The 18,743-nt window shown below is 42.1% G+C and overlaps 1 protein-coding gene across 12 annotated transcripts in view; it reads right to left on the bottom strand.

Moving 5' to 3' along the window:
• The window catches only part of UBE3D (ubiquitin protein ligase E3D), a 292,261-nt gene that overhangs the window by 266,321 nt on the left and 7,197 nt on the right, over positions 1–18,743 (bottom strand). For all 12 annotated transcript variants that reach the window (XR_014267184.1, XM_082474254.1, XM_082474255.1 and 9 more), the window contains exons 2-4: positions 17,134–17,330; positions 13,391–13,481; positions 1,816–2,047 (exon numbers count right to left, since the gene is read on the bottom strand). Coding sequence is in view for 11 of the 12 variants with exons in the window: in XM_082474254.1 (XP_082330380.1) it covers positions 1,816–2,047; positions 13,391–13,481; positions 17,134–17,330 (520 nt within the window). In the remaining variant the exon portion in view is untranslated. The remainder of the gene's footprint in view (positions 1–1,815; positions 2,048–13,390; positions 13,482–17,133; positions 17,331–18,743) is intronic.

Raw genomic sequence — 18,743 nt, 5'->3', positions numbered from 1 at the left:
ACAAGACCCTTGAGAGTACTGTTTAAGGAGTCCCTCCAAATTTATGTTACTATTTTGGTCACAGGCATATTCTTTCAACTGCAGCAATATGCAATTAAAGTGAAACTTTCATCTAGGTTAACTTGAAAACAATCTTGTTAACAGCAGCTTGTCATGATGATAATTTCCCACAGTCTCCTTGATACTTAAAAAACTGTAATGTCTCAATATGAAGGGTCTTCCTTTAACATGTGGGATGGTTGTTCACAATTAAGAGGAATTCTTATAAATGGCATCATATAACTGATAAAGACATAAATGTGAGGAATCTACTCCCATACAGAATGCAGAGTTCATCTGAAAGAAGGAAACTCATGGTTTTTCTTATTTAATCTTTCCCACTCCTCTTCTCGTACCTTCCAAACATTTAAAAAATTTATAGCTTAATCATAAAAATGAAAGTCAAAATACATAAAACATAAAGTACTAGTACAGAAATTTAGATTAAAATATACTTTTACTATAACCATATTAAATATAATTAAACCATAGATTTATATTATGTGCTTACCATTTATCTTTTAAAAATATAGAAGGCTATAGCACTAGAATTTGCGGGGGGTATTCTTATACATATATATATACATATATATACATTAGAATATATACATACATTTTATCTAATGTATATTATCTAATACACACACATATACACACTGAAAAGCAGTGGAGATCAAAGGAAATATGAATGGTTATGATTTTACTAAAGGTAAAGATACATATAGAGAAAGAGTTGGGAGAGAGGAGGAGAGCGAGAGACAGTAAACTACTACAATTTTAAATAAACCTAAAGGTAAAGGGATTTATGTTTATGGTGAAAGATGAGATACTTACATAATGTAAACAGATAACAGCTTAACCTCGATATTTGACAAACTTCCTTAATCTCCCGCAAATTAGAAAATAGTTCTATAAACTAGCAGACAACCTAAGAGCTGCGGACTGCTGCGTGTTTCCTAGAGTGGCTCAGTTCTCATTACAAAAATTAAATGAGTTCTAAATGAAACTTAACACACAATGCTTTCGTTCCTACCAATAATCAGATGTTAAAATGAAGGTTCTCTGGCAATGATTTTCTTAACTTTTTAAATGACATCAGTATTGACTTGCCATCCAGGGAATGATTTCTCACAAGGGCCAAGTCAATGGCACTGATTTTCTTTTAAAATAAGGCAAACCACCTGTTCTCTGCAGTGAGAGGAAATGGCCTTCTCCCTCCAGCAACTTTGAGAGGAGCTGCCTGACCTCGCTCATTAAGCATCAGCTTGGAGCCTGCAGTCCGAGCTTTATTTCCACGCTTGGGCTCCTCCACTTCCTATTTTGCCTTGATGGCATCTGATTGTATGACACCAGCAGAAGTCTAGACTAGGGGCAGACACAGGAAAATACCTGGACCTATCAGGACAGTACATATCTTGAAGGCAAAGAACACATTTAATTTAAATCAGACTGTGAGGATAAAATGTACATGGATGACGGAATATTGTCGTAAAAGCAAGGAAGGAGGGCATTTTGGTTTGTAAAACGGTAACATTCCCAAAGTCTACGCGGGAAGAAGTCCTCTTCCCCTTCTTCCTCCCGCCCCGTGGCTGTTTTGGTTTAAGGCCACAAGCTTTTTCCATAACAAAAGAGCAGAGCTGGATGATGAAGGCAACTGAAAATCATGGATTTTGGTCTTTAGAACTGTCTGTCACATGTCCTGAATGAAGAAAAGATTGGAGAAAGCAGTTTCTAAACCGACCTCTAAATGAGCATTTATTTTGAAAGATACATTACCATTTTTAAATGGTTCTCAGAAGAAAGACAGCGCGTCTCCACTGGGGCTACTGCAGGTCTCGGCTGCTGTAAATCATGTCTTAAGTTCACCAAGAAGAAACAGTCTCCAGTGAAACAGTCATTCTCTTGTGGATGAAGTGGCTTATTAGCAAAGGGGTTGGCATGACAACACCACTCGTCAACCAGAGCAGCCCAGTTTTCGTGTGGCAGGGGGAGCAGTCTCAGGAGCTTCCTAGTGGAAAGAGGAAAACAATGCTTTACAGGACAAAATGGAACTGTGACGTTCTCTTAACTAAATCAGCATAAAGGATGAAAGAAACTCATCAACCACATTACTTGCAGTGTTATTTTTGCCCCTGATGGCACCAGTAATATATACTCACTATAGACAATTTTGAAAACGCAGGGAGGTATAAAGCAAATAAAAACCATCCTTGGATGGACCTAGAGATTGTCATACCGAGTCAAGTAAGTCAGACTTACTTCACTTATTCCTAAGACAAATATCATATGATATCGCTTATATGTGGAATCTAAAAAAAAAGGGCACAAATGAACTTATTTAGAAAACAGAAATAGATGTACAAAACAAACTTATGGTCATCATGGGGGGGGAGGGATAAATTGGGAGACTGGGATTGACATACACACACTACTATATATAAAACAGATAACTAATAAGGACCTAGTGTATAGCACAGGGAACTCCACTCAATACTCTGTAATGGCCTATATAGGAAAAGATTCTAAAAAAAGGGTGGATATATGTATAACTGATTCACTTTGCTGTACACCTGAAACTAACACAACATTGTAAATCAACTATACTCCAATAAAATTTTTTTTAAAAATCCTTTCTTTACCACCCAAGGACAGGTAGCTATTTTTTTACATGACTGTATTTCTTTGCCAGCCTTTCAAGAGAGACAGCTGTACACAGGCACACAGTCTGGGATAGAGGAAATACACAAACTGTATCTTGCTTTCATTGTTTAGCTATATCATGATAATTAATGACTCCATTCTACTCCATAGGTATGCCAAAACTTTTTAGATCATTCCCTCACTGTTAGATATTTGGGTTTTGAGTATTTCATTATCAACAACCCTGAGATGAACAGTCCTAGAAAATTTGTATACAGATCTGATTATTTCCTTGGGAAAGAAATCTTGTGTTACATTACAAGCACAAACGATGCGCATTTTTTTTAAATTAATTAATTAATTTATTTTTGGCTGCGTTGGTTCTTCATTGGTTCTTTGTTGCTACGCGCAGGTTTCTCTAGTTGCGGCGAGTGGGGGCTACTCTTCGTTGTGGTGCGCGGGCTTCTCACTGCGGTGGCTTCTCTTGTTGCAGAGCACGGGCTCTGGGCGCGTGGCCTTCAGTAGCTGTGGCACGCGGGCTCAGTAGTTGTGGCTCACAGGCTCTAGAGCGCAGGCTCAGTAGTTGTGGCACGTGGGTTTAGTTGCTTCACGGCATGTGGGATCTTCCCGGACCAGGGCTCGAACCCGTGTCCCCTGCACTGGCAGGCAGATTCTTAACCACTGCGCCACCAGGGACGTCCCAATGTGCATATGTTTTAAACTCAATTCCTATATTGACAAACTGCTTTCCAGAAAGGCTATACCAATCCATGATTCTTCCACTTACTTTTTTCAGAATTGAACACTATCATTTTTCCATGTAATTGGTGAAAGTGTTCTCAATACTGCTGTAACTGGCAATTCTTTAATTACTGGTGAGATTGAACTGGCTTTCATATTTATTCGCCACTGTGTTTCTTCTGTGAATTACGATCAATGGCTATTTTCCAGTGAGATGTTAGTATGTTCTTATTAAATTGTACAAGTATATTCTATATTAAGAATATCAGTCCTGGGTGGGATAGGGAGGGTGGGAGGGAGGGAGACGCAAGAGGGAAGAGATATGGGAACATATTTATATGTATAACTGATTCACTTTGTTATAAAGCAGAAACTAACACACCATTGTAAAGCAATTATACTCCAATAAAGATGTTAAAAAAAAAAAATCAGTCCTTTGTCTAAAATCTGTGACAAATATTTTTCCAGTGTTATTGCCTCTAATTTGATTAACATGTCTTAAATTTCAAATCATACAACCCTTTCTTCTGTGATTTCTTTCATTACTATTTTCTATAAACTTTTTATTTTGGTATAATTTTACATTTACAGAAAAGTTACAAAGATAGTACAAATAGTTCTCATATATACTTCACCCAGCTTTCCCTAATGTTAACAATCTTACATAACCAGGGAGGGTTTGTCAAAACTACTGACTTTATCTGGATCCCCCTAGCTTTTCCACTAAACTCCTCTTTTTCTGTTCCAGGATCCAATTCACAACACACTGCATTTAGTCATCATGTTTCCCTCATCTCCTCTGCTCTGTGGCAGTCTTTCCTTGTTTTTCAGGACCTTGAGATTTTTGAAGAGCACTGGTCAGGTATTTTACAGAATATCCCTCACTTGAGTTTGTCTGGTATTTTCTCAAGATTAGACTGAGACTATGGGTTTGGGGGATGTCTACCACTGAGGTGACTTCTCATCACACCAAACCCAGAGAAGACACTGTATCAGTATGACTTATCCCTGGGGATGTCAACCTTGATCACTCGGTTAAGGTGGCATCTGCAAGGTTCCTCCACTAGCAGAGCTCCTATTTCTGCCTTTGCACACTCTATTGTTTGGAAGTGAGTCATTAAATCCAGGCCACACTCAAGGGAAGAGAAATTAAGCTCCACTCTGTCATTATTATTTATGCTTAGAACATCCTTAAAATTAAGTAGCCCCTTATATTTGCTCCCAGTTTTTGTTCTAATGCTTTCATTTTTTTCCTGTAGAAATATAGACACCTGAGACTCTTCCATGGTTTACCTCTATTTTAATCTAAATTGGGAAGATTTAATCTAAATTTACCTCTATATTAATCTCAATTGGTCTAAGGGGTGAAGAAATGTGGGCAGGATGATGAGGACATTTCAAAATAATTTATCCTGAAAAAAAAAAAAAACAGAATACAAACATGCTTCTGGTCTTCCTAACGCCTTTGAATACTGTGAAAGCTTAAAGCACCCTGAATACTTGCTCACTTCTGCTCCAATCGACTGGACCATTTGCCTGCTAAGGATCAACTGTATTTGATCACAGACCTGTTTATGCCACTTATGCATGTTTTTTTAGTTACATAATTTAATCAAACATGTTATTTTAGTTACATAATTTAATCAAACATGTAAACCAAGGAAATATGAGTTGCTATTCCTCTGAAAGCTAAACATTTCAGAGAAGAGGAAAGTCAGTTATTAAAAAACAAAATCACTGGTGGAATGTGGGAGATACAACTATAAAAAAACTGAGGCGAGGGGAAAAGAATAAAAATCTAGAAGAATTCTGCAATCAGACTGCTTCAGTGTCTAACTTCTCGTTCCACTTTAAAGAAACCTAAACTGGAAACTCTGGATAATGAATTTAGGATGGCATAAGTGAAAAAAGCTAAAAGAGTCCACAGCAGCAGACTCACATTCAACAAAAAGATATTAGTTCCATACTAAAATACTAGTAAGTTAATGTACATTTGCATGTTTTAAATGAAAATATTTAAGATGCAAATGTATCGTTTTTAAATGATTCCCACACATGAACCCTTTTTCTTTGATTTCCCCAATCAACTCTGAGTCTCATAAAAGGGCAATTATAGCATGGAAGAGGGTAGACATTTAATTTTAACTCCAGAGGACAGAAGTAGGAACAAGAAAGGCTGATTTTAGTTTAATAGAAGCAAGAACATTCCCTTTTAAATTAGGAAATGCTGCACCATTAGCATCATTCAAATTGCTGAGTCTATGAAGGAGATTAAGAATCGATTCTCTCAACATATACTTTCTAAAAGTCCACTACTAGGAGTCAGGCATTCTGCCGACACAAAATATTAGTACATACAGTCCCTTTGTCAAGGTATTCACATTCTAGTGGGAAATATACATCTATGAACAAATAACAAAACCAGAATATAATAGATGCTCATAACAGAGCAGCAGTTCTAAATTCTTGGGAGTTGAGAGGGGAAAGGGAGGGGATGGCTCAGACCCCTTTGAAAATCCAATGAAAGCGTCAGCCCCTTTCTTCAAACATACATTCCCACCTGCACACAAAATCTGCATATTACTTTAGGGGATTCGTGGACTCGCAAAACCAATCCATGAGTTCAGGGCAATATGTACAAAGTGCTAGGGAAGTAGAGTGCCGCTGGACTTCAGAGAAGAGGTAACATCTGAGCTGACCTTTGAAGGATGAATAGGAGTTCTCCAGGCACTGAAAGGCACTAAGGGCGTCCCAGGTGTAGGAAACAATATGAAGACAGGCACCATATATGTTTAACTTGCCAATGGAGTCCCGGTGTCAGGCACAGTGCCTGACTCATAGTGTAAGCTCTTAAATAAAGGAATGAACTAGCATGCGTGGATAACTATAACATGTGAGGCCCCTGGTTGGGTCTGCAGCATACTCGGATGAAAGGGTTAACAAATACTCTCCTTTGCTTGAGAATCTGACCTTTGGTTTAACCACCTAGACCTGTTACCCTGGAAGCCAGGTAGATGGTAGGCATTGATTATTTTGCTAGGCAGCGCTGACTATGGTAAAAATGATCCTTGATTGGTATATCGCATCTGGACTAGGAGGAAGTTTGAATGAGCTGTAAATATTAGATGAGGATGCCATGCTTTAAACTTCCCTGAATGCAGGTCTTTGTGGGGAACCCTAGAAACTATGCCAAAGAATTATCACAAGAGCTATTGGCTGTGTAGGGCATGAGGCTTCTTCTCAGGGTAGCTCCTGCACCTGCCAGATATGAATCTTGCACTTTGTACCTGGAACCGTGTCACATGGGGAGACGAGAGTCCCCAGAGGGGTATGTGACCTGCCATTTGCTTGGACTGCCGCAGGCCCTCTGCTGAGGGGAACTCCTGCCACCGCCCCAAAGGCGCGAAACGTGGCCTGCGGTAGTGTTGTGAGCCCACACATTTAATTGAACTTAAGAAAACCTCAGGTGGGCACCTCCCATACCTTATTCCATGTAATGCTTACTACAACTTTGTGAGGTGAGAATTTCCATTCCCCTGCTACAGAGAAGGAAAGGGAGGCTCAGAAATGTTAAATAATCTGTACAAGTTCACAGAGTCAGAGCTGATGAAGGAAGGCAGGATCTTAACCCAGGTCTTCCAGACTCCAAACTAACTCTCTCCCTTGGAATCTATTCCCTCTCCTGGTAACACAGAACATCAGTAAAGGGGACAGGGAAGGTGGGATTGTACAGACTACGTGGGGTGTGACACGTCAACCGAAGGGGCGGGAACTTGGTTCTACAGATAGCTGGGGAGCGTCACAGAATTTAAGGTGCGGGAGTGACAGGTCGGATTTGAATTTTTACAAAGATGAGGAGGAAGACAGACAAAGGTGCCTGTTCAGAGTAAGAGTTGGGCCTAAACAGGCTCCTAGATCTTCTCCATCACTAAGATTCTCTGTCCCTTGACATTTTGCACGTAGTGCCAATAAACAGATGCTCAATACAGTGTCAAAGGCAGCAATGTCAAAACCTCATACATGATCAGAAATGAAACTGCACCGAGACTTAGAGAGATCTGGGAGCGTTGATGCACATTCGCACACAATGTGATATTTCAGACTTAACTTGACCCTGCATCACGGTGAATAAAAGCTATACTATATCCCATAGCTATCTATGTAAGACATCGAGCAAGAAAGAGCCTAATTCACAAGTCATTGCAAAGATAAAAGTGTTTTTACAGCAGAAAGAAATTTTCTGATGTTTGGAAAAAACATAAAACCTTTAAGAACAAAAGATGTATTTTAATCACAGCTCTCCTGAAAGTGTATCTATCGAAAACCCTGAAACTTTGATATGATCTATTTCCCAAGAGAACTTTCAAAAGAAAATAGATACCACATTTTTTTCAAGGTAGTTTTACGTAAAAACCTGCTGAAGCTCAGAAAAAGAGTGAAATGATTTCTTGAACATTCTCTCAGCTTAAGATTCTATGATGAACAGCAACACATGCTTTTAATTAATTAAAATGTTTTAGTTATTTTTAACGTATCTTAAGCATAAGCTTTGGGGGCAAAAAACTTAAAATGCACAACTTTATTTTATTTTATTTATTTTTTTAAACTTGGTCAATGAGTATAAACAATTTTTAATCTTTTAGTTCATATTGCCAAATTACCTTCAGAAAAAAAATGATCAATTTAAAGATCCACCACTAACATTGAAGAGTATCCATTTTACTACATTTTAAAATGCACAACTTTAATAAATGTTATTGATTGATGGTGTTTATTTAAAACTTAAACATAGACAAGAAAATGAAATGCCTTCACTTTAAAATCAACCATTAATCAGTGATATTAACAACGGTAATACAGAGATTTCACATTGGATTAGAACCAAGTGGGCAATAAGAATTTTAAGAAAAAATCAAATATCTAAAGCTCAAGATACAGCCACTAGAATATAGATAAGCTGGCATTATTATTTATTCCAAAAGTTTGTACAATGTTACCAATAATTCAGTGTGTGCCTGTCCTCTCTTTTCACCTCTTTGTTCTCTTTCATAGAAAAGTGACTATTCATAGGAGTAGTTATTTTCAGACTACAATAATAGCTGGTCTGTCAAGGGACCAATCAACTAGTTGGATATTCTGACATCTCTTATGTTTCCGTTAAGTTCATTCTGCGTGTTACCTGCTAGAGTTTCAATGCCCTCATAGTTGCTGGGCTGACACCCAGCTCTGCTGGTGCAGGTGGAACCAGGAAGGCCTTTCCAGAGACCTTGGGACACCTCTCAAATGACTGAAAATCAGGCTGATGTTTCAAAGAGTGTTTGACCAACCGATATAATTCAAGTCTGACATGAATTTATTTCTAAAAGACATAACAAATTCCAAACACAACGACCATTTAGCTGTTTCTGAGACTGATCACAATGAACTAAATTTTATTATTATTGTTGCTTGATATTAGGGACTGTTAACAAGAGAATAATCAAAAATTGTATATGTTTGGACAATTTTTACAGAAAAACTCTGCTGAACTGGTAAGAATGCAAATTGGAGAATTTTATTGTAAAGAAACAAGGCATTATTTTCAAACAACCAAACAAATGGCTAGGAACGTGTGATTCTGAATGAAGAAAAAAGACTGCTGTAATTAGCAGATTTCATGCACCCCGGTGCTAGTAAGTATTAAAAGCCATTAATGAGTCTTAATAGGTTAAACAGTCTTCTGCACCTATAATTTGCTTGACAAGAATCTTTTTCATTCAAAAAAAAAAAGTAACAAGCATTAGTCTTGCACTATCCAAATAATCATGATTCACAGAACTCAAGGTGCAACTTTTTGAGGTTCACTGAGCACAGAATTTTCATGCTGGCAGGACTCTTATAGGTCTATCTAACTGAACCTCCGAATTTTGCAGATGAGGAAACTGAGAATCAAAGTGACTTGTTCCCAGATAGAAAGGCTGGCCGGTAAGCAGATCTTAACTCGGCTCCATTGCTTCCAATACAAGAGCTCCTGCTAAGACAAACCACCATATTCTAAGATGCCTTCCTGAAAAGAATGCCGACAATGAGTTGATTACAGCACATACAAGCCTCCTTTGAAATACCTTTGGTTTTACTTTCTACTCAACAAGCACAGATGTCCTTACCACCTGTGTGGCACAGGTAACTGAGGGAGAAATGAGACGACCACTGGGCTTGATGCAAACAGTCAGCATGACATCCTTGTGCAGACACAGGAGGAAGCATGTCTTTCCATCAAACAGAGAGCCACGGGGCCTGCTGCCTAAGAGTGAAATGGAAGCAAAGCCTTCCGTCGCCTACTAAGGATTTCTCTGCATTGCTCAAGAGGCCCCCAGGTGCCAGGCGCACATGTGTGACAGGCAAAGGCGTCCAGGGAAGCCTTGTGAAGTGATCAAGGCCTAAGTCACATCCACTGTGGACCTTCTCGCAAAGAAAAAGGGAGAGAGGGGTTCATTTCCCTGACACACCTAAAAAATACGGAGTCCTGCATCAAAAAGGCTTGAAACACTGTACTAGATAGCCTGCTAGCTTGCCAATAAGGCCGATTATGGAAAAGGGGGTGGAAGGAGGCTGTAAAGCCAACTAAAAGGAGCTTGTCGAGTATTTACTATTATATATGTTACAGCCTTAAACGTAAGAGCGTTTATTCTCTTCACAAGTTAGGAAACTAGGCCGTCTTACATCTACATAAGAAGCAGCAGAGGTGATGTGGACAAGGTTCCCCAGCCTGTGATGGTAAAGCTGGAGTTCACACCCAGGTCCCGTTCTCCCGCTCTGCCTCTCACTCCACGGCCTCCCGATGGTCAGGATTAGGGAGAGCGCATACGGTCTTCCAGTGTCAGCCTCTAAGCCCTCCTAGCTCTCAAGTCCAGAGTCGTAAACAGGACTGACACAAAACAGAAGATGCAGTATCAGCCAATGATGTACGAGCACATCCTTCAGGCCAAGCACACCAGGACAGTCCGTTACTCTAGTAAACTCGCTCCTCTGTGACTTCCAGGTCTCTCACTGTTGTAGAGGCACACGAGTTTCAGAAACTGCGTCTGAGAGTTAAACCAAAGCCAGAAATAGACTGAGAGAAGGAAGACTGTCCTGGTTAAACTCCAGGGTAAGCTGGGATCCTCTGGACCTCCCAGGCTCAAGCGGGCCTACCCCTGACAGCGTGCCCTGCGGCCACCTCAGCCTTAGGGAATCTGAGCGAGGACGTTCTCCCTGCCCTGCAGATCCAGAGTCACCCCGTGGCTTCCCCAAGATAATCACTCAGAAGGTGCTCTGCTCACAAGCCCCCCACTTACACTAGCATAACTTTCCGCGATCTCATCTACCCGGGATGCTGCCAGAAATCAGACAGCAAGCAAGAGAGGCTGATGGAGGGCCCGAAGAAGCACCCTAACGTGTACTCGAGTCAACCCGGCAAGCATTTTTTTTTTTAATTTTATTTATTTATTTATTTTTGGCTGTGTCGGGTCTTCGTTTCTGTGCGAGGGCTTTCTCCAGTTGCGGCGAGCAGGGGCCACTCTTCATCGCGGTGCGCGGGCCTCTCACTGCCGCGGCCTCTCTTGTTGCGGAGCACAGGCTCCAGACGCACAGGCTCAGTAGTTGTGGCTCACGGGCCTAGTTGCTCCGCGGCATGTGGGATCTTCCCAGACCAGGGCTCGAACCCGTGTCCCCTGCATTAGCAGGCAGATTCTCCACCACCGCGCCACCAGGGAAGCCCCGGCAAGAATTTATAGAGAATGCACTCTTCCTCAGGCAGCCAGCCTGCTGCTGGGGGCGGTGATGATGAAGATGGTGATAAGAGCAAGAATTACAGCAGGAGCTATCGCATACTGAATGCTTAGCGGTTACACTCATTCGCTCCTCCCCCGAACCCTATGGGGGTAGCTCTTATTGTTATCTATATCTTTGTAATAATAAAAAAAAAAGAAAAATGAAGGCACAGAGTGGGTAAGTAACTTCCCCAGGGTCACAGCTAGTAACTGGTGGACACAAACACAGACAGTCTGGCTTCCGGGTCTGTACTACCAGCCACTACACAACACTGCACTCTAAATATGAGCGAAGAGTAACATGCGTTATGCGTAGGACTATCCCGCACCCAAAGCCTCCAGTTTAGGCGGGAAGACAGGCGAATAAACCTCCGAGGAGCACAGAAACCAACCCAGGGTTCGGGAGAGGCTCCCGGCAGAGATCTGCTGAATCTAGGTAGGCGCTAACCAGCGGGAGATGGGGAACGGGGGTGCATTCCAGGAGCGGGGTAGCTTTCACTAGGCACTAGGGTGGGGAAACCCATGAAGAGACCGTGGGACTGCAGGCCGATCGCTGGGGCCATGCACAGGACGTGTGTAGGGAAGGAAGCAGGCGGGCGAGGGCGGGCTAGAACACGAGGGTGCAGAGGTAAGCAGAGGCACGCTCACAAAGCACCCGGCGCGGCATGCGGAGGGCTTACGGAACTTATCTTGGAAGATATGGGAGGCCACGGGAGGGTCTGAACGGGGGAAGCCGGCTGCTTTTGGGAACAATCACTGGGCGGTCTAGACGTGATCAGAGGGGGTGAACGCAGAGTCAGGCTGAGCGCGTGAGGAGCAGGCAGCACGAGCTCTTCGGCAAGAGGACAGTGGCATCGACTAAGAGGTGGAGGAAAGTGGAGAAACGCAGAGAAGGAAGTAGCAAAAGTACCCGGTAACTGGCTACCTGCAGGGGGACAGAGAGGAAGCCTAGGCAACAGCACCAGGATTCCACTTTGGGGACACAGGGAGAGAGAGGTCTGGTGTTCATTCCTCCATGGAGACCCGGAACACTGGAGGAGGAGGGGTCTCATGTAAGTCTCCAAGGAAACCCATCCAACAAAGAGCTCTAAATTCTTCCTTTAAATATTGTCAACAGGGACTTCCCTGGCGGTGCAGTGGTTAAGAATCCACCTGCCAATGCAGAGGACACGGGTTCAAGCCCTGGTCTGGGAAGATCCCACATACCACGGAGCAACTAAGCCCGTATGCCACAACTACTGAGCCCGCGTGCCACAACTACTGAGCCTGCGAGCCACAACTACTGAGCCCGTGCACCACAACTACTGATGCTCACACGCCTAGAGCCCGTGCTCCACAACAAGAGAAGCCACCACAATGATAAGCCCGCGCACCGCCAACGAAGAGTAGCCCCCGCTCACCACAACTAGAGAAAGCCGGTGCACAGCAACTAAGACCCAACTCAGCCAAAAACAAAGTTTAAAAAAAATTGTTAACGATAATAAGGGTTTGCTCTGTCTTTCCAGCCTATGAGTGATTAGAAAATTCAGAGAGCAGGGTTTGCGCCCAGGAAACAAAGAGGCTGACAGGAGGAGAGGATGGAAAAATAATTAAAAGAGACAACAGGGGAATACAAAGAATACAGCAAAGGGCCCTTCCCATCTCAATGGGGTAATCACAGCACACCTCGAAGGCAGGTTACAGCATTAACCTAAGCATGGAGAAAAGGTTAATTTGTGCTTTATATGCTGTTTTAATAAGCAGGGAAACAGGAAATGGATTTTAGAAAGGCACTAAGAGAAATAGTTCAAGTACAAAATTGTGCTGCAAAAGCTTCTGTTATTTAGAAAATTCACTTAATGTGGAAAAGTTCATTCACCAGGATGATGGCTAAAACGTGTGACAGATTCTGTGTCTGTTTTCAGAGGAGAGGGGCCTATCTCTACCGGCTATTCCACCAAAATAAGCCTTCCTCCCTCAGAGCCAGCACCCTATTGTTCCCCTTTGTCAGCTGGAGAAAATCTAGCTGCTCCGTGATTGCTAGAGAGTTTGGGGGCTGGTTTGGTTCAAAGTGACATTGAGCTGGCTCTCATTTGAAGGCCACAGACTGCTCCCTTGGCAGTTCCTTCAAAAATTCTGAGAGAAAAAGAGAAAAACCATTGCCAGGCACAGGATGAACCGGTGTTTACTGTGTTCCTTACCTGTTCCTTATGATGATTTCACCGCAGGACTGGCAATAAAACGTGCAACATTCTTGGGCTTGGGAGCTTTGATTAAACACTGAGATCGGTTCTAGAGGAAATCAAGGAAACAGCAAATCTTAGAGGTTTGGGACAAATCCATTAACATACTTAGAGTTTAATAGCCGCAATAAATTACCACCAATAAGCACTGCTTATGATCTACCCAGAAGTACCCATTTAGTTAGTATTATCTGATGGACTCAAGCAGAAGCAAATATTGGGAAGTGTTTTCAAAAACAGATTTTGCTACGTGTTTCAGAGTTAGGTATTGCCCTAAATTATCGGTGTAACATAGATAACTCGTTATTTCTCTCATTCTGGAAATACCAACATTAAGGATGAGAGAAAAGGAGCTATTTCTTTCACATCCAGCTGACTACTCAGAGCGTCCCCGTTCTCAGCTTTCCTCTGCTACGCTTAGGGACAGTTTTTCATCACTGTGACTGCTGGTAAACAGACTTCTTAAATTTAATTCGATTTAGACAAGGTTGATGTCCGCTCTGGCATCTTACCAGTACGTACAAACAAAATCAATCTTGAAATTGGTCTTTATTGGGCAGGTCCCGGGGAATGAAACGGCTCCTAAGAAGAGTTCCATCTTCCAAGAGTGAAACTCAATTTCTGATTAAAGCTGTGGGAGAACATATATTTCCCATAGAATATGAAAGAGCAGTATAAGACAGTATGTTTCCTTAGTTTCCGTTATTTCATTCATGAAGGAAACTTTCATTTCCAAAAAAGCCCTAAATACAAAAAACCAAACCCACAAAAATATTTGTCTATTAAAAAAAGTCTGAAGAAATGAGGTTATATTCATTAGAATCAAGCAATTTGAATTTGGTTTATGTTACTTTATATTTTAAGGTTAAAAAAAAATTGATGTGAGAAAGTTTAAGCCTTAAGAGTTAAAAATTCTTCTGTTTAATTTCTAGGACTGCCCTGTAGCACTAAAGTGAAACAAACAGTATTCTTTAGCTCTGAGCAGATAATAAGTAGACCTGGGTAAGACGTCCAAAATTTTCTTTTCAGAACCAATAAACAAATTTTCAGTGACACACTGCCCTCTGCTGCTCACCCAGGATGATGCAGGCTCAGGTTCAAGTCAGAACCTTCTGATACAGGGGCATCCTGGGAAGCACTGCCTCCTGAGGATGAATCTAATGCTGGTGCTACATCAGATTTTACTGCAGCCAGTTCTGGGTCAAAGGTCACGTCTGACTTATGCATTCAAAACTGTGTAACAATATGTCTACTGTAGTCCTTAAAAGAGCATTCTTATAGTTGAAAAGTCAACTCTGTAAAAACCCTGAAACATAGATTGAATGCTATAAATGTTAAGACTCGCTTCCTACCACAGATTTTGATTCAAGTTTACATCAGTATGCACCTATTTGATATTTATTCATTCGGCAAATATTTATTCACCACCTATTATGTGGAAAGCACTAAAGCAATTAAATACTGAGGAATCTATTTTGCATACCCCTTCATGCACTGCAGAACAGGGCTTTGAATGTTTTTCCTTTTCAGAATGTTGAGTAAAATATGTGTTAAAAATGTAAAGAAATTGGAGACCCATGAATGCCAACAACAGATGCAAACCAACACACAGCAGTCAATTTATTTTGTCCAACAGTTAAAACTAGACAGTAATGTTTGCTGATTTAAATCTTTAAAAATAGTTCAAGTTTTGCTATTTAACTGTTATAGAATATGGGTAGGCAACATACCAATTCTGTCTCTGGAAGGTCTCCGTACCTCCTCATTATAGGACCTAAAATCATGGTCCCAGAAAACTAGCAGAAGATCTGAAAACACTCCACCGTGGCTTTCACGCCTGCCTTTCTCCAGTTTCCTGATGTGACCCAAGATTCCTGCTGTGGGTACTGTTCCTCATCGCTAAAGACAGGTGATGACGTCACAGGAGCCAGACTCCCAAGGCTTCTTCCCTGAAACAACACTTCCCCTGCCCACCATGAGGCACCCTCAGAGCATCTATCTCCCATCTTAACGGCCCCATTCTTCTTTCCATGGTTATTCCAACAGTCATTCTTGGGTTTATCCTATGCCACTTCAGCCCCAGGACATTTCTTTCCTCAAACCAACCCTGCTCAACTCAGACTAGTTATTCACTAATCCAGCACTTGAGCAAAATCATTCTCCAACAAAAAAGGAACGGAACTCCCTCTACTTCTCTTTCGTTTCAAAAGCCAGGACAGAGATTCCAGGGAACACCTGACAACTCCTAAACAGCGCTTCAGTACAATCCTGTCGACCGCCCTTGGGGCTGCATGGAGAAATGCAGATGAAAGGCTTCGCATCCATGAGGCAACAGGGAAATCTCAAGTGCATCTATAAGAACTATAATCCTTCTCTGAGAATGAGTATCACATCCAGCTGTTACAGCCTCCGTTTCCCCTTTTTGCATCATTTTTAATCCTCCGAAGCATATCACTCACATGGCAAAGAGGCGATGAACCAGTGAGGTCATTCGATAAATTATTGCAAGAAACATTTCTACTGCCTTTCTGAATCAATGTGCCAACAGCAAAATATTGGAAGTATCACAGGCATAGCAACAATCAAAGTCAAATGATGCATCAAACTCAATTTCAGAATCTTTATATGTACTGTTCTCTCTAGTTAGAAACGTCCCAGACTTCCCTGGTGGCGCAGCGGTTAAGAATCTGCCTGCCAGTGCAGGGACATGGGTTCGAGCCCTGGTCTGGGAAGATCCCACATCCCATGGAGCAATTAAGCCCAAGAGCCACAATTACTGAGCCCGCGCGCCTAGAGCCCGTGCTCCGCAACAAGAGAAGCCACGACAATGAGAAGCCCATGTACCACAATGAAGGGTAGCCCCTGCTCACTGCAACAAGAGAAAGCCCACAAGCAGCAATGAAGACCCAACGCAGCCAAAAATAAATAAATAAAATTAATTAATTAATTAAATGTCCCTACATGGATGCAATCATTTCCATCATTCAGTTCTCTGGTCAAACGCTGCTTTCTCAGAGTGGCCTTCCCTGACCCTCATCTGTCACTAGTCACGCCCTATCCCATTATTCTGCTTTACTTTGCCCACAGCACTTACCTCTGTATCCAAATAACTTGTGTGTTCATTACCTGTTCCCACTGATTAGAATCTTAAGCCCCATGAGGGCAGAGACCTTCCTAGCTTGCCCACTTCTGTACCCCAGCACCTAGATCAATGAGCTAATATTTGTTGAATGAATGAATTTCTACGTATTGTTTTAATATCAACCAGGTCTTGCGCGATTGCCATCTGATTTCATCTTCCTATCAACTCTGTGAGCCAGGTTTTTTACAATTAAAGAAACAAAGCAGGGAGTATGTGGGAAATCTCCGTACCTTCTGCTCAATTTTGCTGTGAACCTAAAACTGCTCTTAAAAAAAAAAAAAAAAGGGCAGGCTATTAGGAAAACAAAACAAAACACTTAAAAAAACCTCAAAGAAACAAAGCCTCAGAAAGGTTAAGTAACATGTTCAATTGCATGCAGCTAATAACGGGCAGAGCTGGCAAAAAAACATACGTCTTCTGGACCCCCAGCTCATTCCATGCAGCTGATGAGCAGTGATTTTCACCTGGGAAAAGTTCAACCTTTCAAAGGAAAAAAAAAATCACCTTTGATTTATAATGAAAAAGCAAATGCAGAAGCAGGACCGCCAGCACTACTCACTTGTGCAGAATTCCGCCCACGCCTGCAGACGCAGGTGCAGCCCGTCCCCGGCCACGTGCTGCAGCCCGCGGCAGGAGGACGGGACAAGCCTGACCCCTGCTGGCAGCCAGAGCTCCGTGCAGCCGCCAGGGCTTTTCATCTGGAGCGAGGTCGGCGTTATGCAAACATCCATGGGCAGACCTCCTTCGTTTGGATCGCTGGGAATGAAAAATAACACACAAGAAATTATTTCTCATTGATGAAAGCCACATTATGAAAGAAACAAAAACGGCCAAGGAGCTCTCTGTTCCTCTTCAATAAGGGCCCTGAATTTAGTCTCTGTCGTGGAAAAACAGCAGTGAACTGATCGTAAAGGAAACTAATCTATACTAGGTTTAGATGAGGTCAGAGAGTACTTTTCGCTGTCACAGTAACAGGAAAGTTCAGAGACATGTTTTTCATTCCTGCTTCTTCTTCTCTTTTTATGGTAACGATGCATTTTTAAGCATGTACTCTTTCCCACTGCCAATGATCCTGAGTGCCAACTCTCTCCTCTATCCCAGTACTTCCTCCATCTACTCCAGCCCGGACCTCCCCCTGGGCTGCTCCTGGATCTGCTGCACAGCCTGCCACTTCGCTTCCCCACCCCCGGCTCTTCCCTCCCACCAGTCTCCCCGACTTCCGCTTCTGCAAACCAGCACAATGGAATGCTAGTCTGTCATGCACCACGCACTTGTTCATCAAAGTATTTTTGGTCAGAGAATTCAACAAGGCAGCGTAAGACGGTGGCTTATGCACCTTTGCATCCCTTGATCCTAGCATGATTTCGACATTCATTCACTCACTCAGCACACCTTTTTTGAGTTCTACCATGTGCCACGTACTGGAAATACAATGATTAACAAGATATTTCCTCTGCATCCCACACCCCCAAGCAGGGGACAGGCTAGTAAACAGGAATGATCAAGGGAGCATTAAAACTACGTTGCACTTATTCATAATACAGGGGACTAAGGAAGCACGTGCAGGGGGGCAGCAACTATCTTAGGCCAAGCACTAAGTAAATGTTATGTGAATAATGAATGGATGAGTTAGTGACATATTCCTGCTTCTGAGACCAGCATTTCAATGTTTTACTTTACTTACAGTAAATTAGAGTAAAGCATTGGTATTTGATATACAGGATTTCGAAAAGGAAGCCAGGATTACGTAAAACAAAAGGTACAGGAGAAAAAACTTTGTCGATTTTAAGAATAAACAAATAATGAAGAAAACAATCTAGTGATGCATGAATACCAGGCATGAAAGGACTTACTAATCCAGTATACGACAAACACAAATCACTTGGTGCAGGGAACAGAGTAAAACACAGTTGCTGTCTACCAGGCACCAAAAGGACAGAAGGGTATGAAGACATATAGAGATGATACTCCTACGAAGTTGAAATATGCTCAGCATTGCACCAGAGGAGCAAAGCACCTGGACCCCCTCTTAAGTGCTGACAGCAAGAGCAGGCCATCCACTCAGTGTCACTGAAGTGCAGAAGGTGGGCCATTCACTTGAATGTCATCCAAGTAGAGAGGTTATACCGTGTGTTCAGGTGTGAATCTTGGTCAGGCCTCCTATTTTGC

The sequence above is a fragment of the Balaenoptera physalus genome, assembly GCF_965194825.1.
Source record: "Balaenoptera physalus genome assembly, chromosome: 9".
Lineage (NCBI taxonomy): Eukaryota > Metazoa > Chordata > Mammalia > Artiodactyla > Balaenopteridae > Balaenoptera > Balaenoptera physalus.
Note: the sequence above shows the minus strand (reverse complement) of the source record. Positions and strands in the feature narration are given on the sequence as shown.